Source organism: Adiantum capillus-veneris, chromosome 16 (genome assembly GCF_014529385.1).
Source record: "Adiantum capillus-veneris isolate H3 chromosome 16, ASM1452938v2, whole genome shotgun sequence".
NCBI lineage: Eukaryota > Viridiplantae > Streptophyta > Polypodiopsida > Polypodiales > Pteridaceae > Adiantum > Adiantum capillus-veneris.
The window spans coordinates 148,871,222-148,874,221 of NC_140946.1; the positions used below are offsets into that span (position 1 = coordinate 148,871,222).

General features: G+C 41.4%; 1 protein-coding gene across 1 annotated transcript; it reads right to left on the reverse strand.

The window, feature by feature from the left end:
* Positions 1-703: 703 nt before the first annotated feature.
* LOC147440045 (uncharacterized) lies at positions 704-1,744 on the reverse strand. Its single transcript, XM_086484452.1, has 2 exons — positions 1,342-1,744; positions 704-1,257 (listed from the first exon to the last, which is right to left on the reverse strand). Exons 1-2 carry the CDS (start codon positions 1,742-1,744, stop codon positions 704-706), a joined length of 957 nt encoding a protein of 318 aa, XP_086340578.1.
* Between the last annotated feature and the right edge of the window lie 1,256 nt (positions 1,745-3,000).

The following is a 3,000-nucleotide window of genomic DNA, read 5'->3' on the forward strand; positions in this document are numbered from 1 at the left end:
TCTTTGCTCTTTTTCTTATCATGGAAGCGGAGCTGCACGACATCCACCCCCTTTGAACCTGCACAGCCTCCGGTCTGTGCCAATAGCACTTCAATCTGCATCTGCTACAGGTACCTTAAGCTCTTTGCCATCATCAGCAGACTCACATAACTGGTAAACGTATGAAAAATGAAATAAGGCTTATACCCTATCATCAACTGTCTAGCTTAATCATTAGGTAGCTGTCCATCAAAAATCTCTGAACTGTATCTGTCGTATCTTCAAAGCATTCAATCATGGATAACTTGCTTAGTGAACCCCACGAGACTCAAGTGCTCCAGTTAATGATGCACACGGCTTGACCATTAAGTTCTCTCTTAAGGAACCCTGTCAAGCTCAAGTATGCCTTACTCTGTCTGCACACAGAATCGCCGTCAAGTCCTTTACTTCAAGTTCTGTTAGCAGAACCAACTCGATAGATGTGAAGATACTTCATCAATTGTCCAAAGAAATCAACTGGAAGCCAGCCATGTAATCTTATTGACTGTATAACCAAAAACTCTTCTGACTTAGCATAGATTTAGAAAACAAAACCTTGTACCATGCAATCTGCTACATCAGATAGCTGGTACTCTTCAAATCTGTATCTGGCACTTTAGTAGCCCCCGGGATCAAACGGGAAATCAATCATTTGCCATACTGTGAGCATTCCTTTAAAAAATTTTCACCATCCTCCAGGATTATAGGGCATATAAAGTAATTGACAACAATCATAGCTAGCATGATAACCTCCTGGGTCATAAGGTAGTGGATGATCATATTTCAAGTATATTGCATCTCCACAAACTTTCTCATAGCATAGCAGCAAAAAGTCCCATATTCCCATCATAAGAGAACCAGCTATAGGCAAAATCAATTCAGTCGCTATGGTTTTCAAAATATCAATCTGCATCAGTGACTCATTGAATGTCATCACTTCATTTGATAACACAAATGCTGCATGGTTGCCTTCTCTAGTAGGCACAAACTCCTCTAGAGCCTCATCCAAAAGAGACATAAGCTCTTCATCATATGTTGCAGGATGTTCTTCACTACTCTTGTCACAAGGAACTCGAAATTCCTCTAACGCATCATCAAGCAGATCCATAAGCTCCATATCTTCCTCCTTGGAAGAACCACCTAGTTTGTAAGTATTATCACAGGAAACCTCATCGCTTGTTTCATACATAGGCACAAATTGTTTTGGCAGCTTCACACTCCCATTCAAATATCTTTCCACTTCAATAGCACAAGTTTCAGCATGCATTACAAAGATAGCATCAATTTATTTTTCCATAGCATCATCATAGCAAACCCTGTAACCTGTAGTAGTCATAGACTGATCATCATCCATCACCCCCTCTGAATATGCATCTCCATAATCATAATCTTTATCGTGGTTCACATCAAATACATATGGTTGAGCATCAAATACATCTACATCATCACCAGTGTCCTGAAATGCAGCCATAGACATGAAACCCTCTTGTATAGCAGCATCCAAAACAATTGCTTTTGCATGTAATGCTGCATAAGCATTCTCTTCATGTTCTACACCCAAAGAGCACTCCAAATGGGCATCCACATCACATATTGACTCTGACAAACATGTTTCTTGATCGCTGCTAGCAACTATACTTGTATGCAAACCATGTAATGGCTCTGAGAAACCTGCTTCCTCATTTATGTCACTTTGAGAGGATATGACTGGATGCTTAGCATCCATAGAGTCATATCTGCTTTGGAATAAAGAAGACAATCCCAATCGAGCATAAACAATATCTACTATGAAATCATCATCTGCATGCAATAATGTCTCGTCTTCCAGAAGACATGCATCGATAGCAGCTTCTAGCTTAGCATTTTCTTTGGCTTTACTTCTTGAAGAAATATTCTCCCAGAATTCATCATAGTTGAGGATCTGCATCTGATCCCCTTCACCTTTACTGAAGACAACCTTACTTCGTTCAGTAATCTCCTTTATTTCCCTATCTAGAATCCTTGAGCTTTCGTAAATAAATTCCTCTGCAAAATACTCCCACCGTGTGGGATATTCTTCTGCCAGTTCTTGAACCTGCTTTCTAAAATCCGAGTTTACAACCTCCTCAAAAGCTGCAATCATCCGATCTTCTGGAACATTTCGGCTCTTCATCTCAGCTTCGTAACATGCAATAAAACCTTCTGGATCATATCCCTGAAAATTATAATACTGCTCCCGAACAGCATCAAGTGCTAGCTCTACAGCATCATCAATCTGCTTCTTTATCTGCATGGCTTTCGCTTCTTGTAGACATCCCTGAACTAATTCCATCATTTTAGGCAAATCTGTAACTGCCAGATTTTTATCAAATCCATTGGCACTGAAATCGTCAATAAACTGCTTTAATTGTTCTGTCATCTCCATCTTCACCTACCACCCCGGCCCGTTTCGCGTCGGGTTCACCAAAGATGTCGGGGGATATGTGTTCGCTACGTGAGCCGGGCAGGCACCGGGCCTCTTGCTGTGGGAGGTGTGAAAGAGAGAGAACAAGAGACAATGACAGCTCTGCCAATCACCGCAATCATCAGTTAATTGAATATTACTTTGAGTACAACTTAGTCCTTACGCTAAGGCGGGCTGTTAACGGCACCGTCACTTGGATCATCTGCTAACTAGGAGTTTAGGCTCCCGCTTTACAGTACTAATCGGGCCGTTAACGACACCGGACTTAAGAAAATGCTTAATCAACTTTGGACTGATGTCGGTGATGAGATTCCCTTCTGTCGCTTTATCTGCCTCATTTACCTCATGGATTCTGCAAGCTTCGATTCTGCTCACTGCTACAATTATCAAGCTTCAATTCACTCCATTAATTGGCGTTCTCCTGCTCTTGACCTCTTGATTCTTTAGGTTGAGTCAGTTGCTTATGCATGAGAGAGGAATAGCCGTATCCTGCTTCAAATCATCCCTTTCTGGCTTGCTCAAGCTTCGAGAGCTTCTTG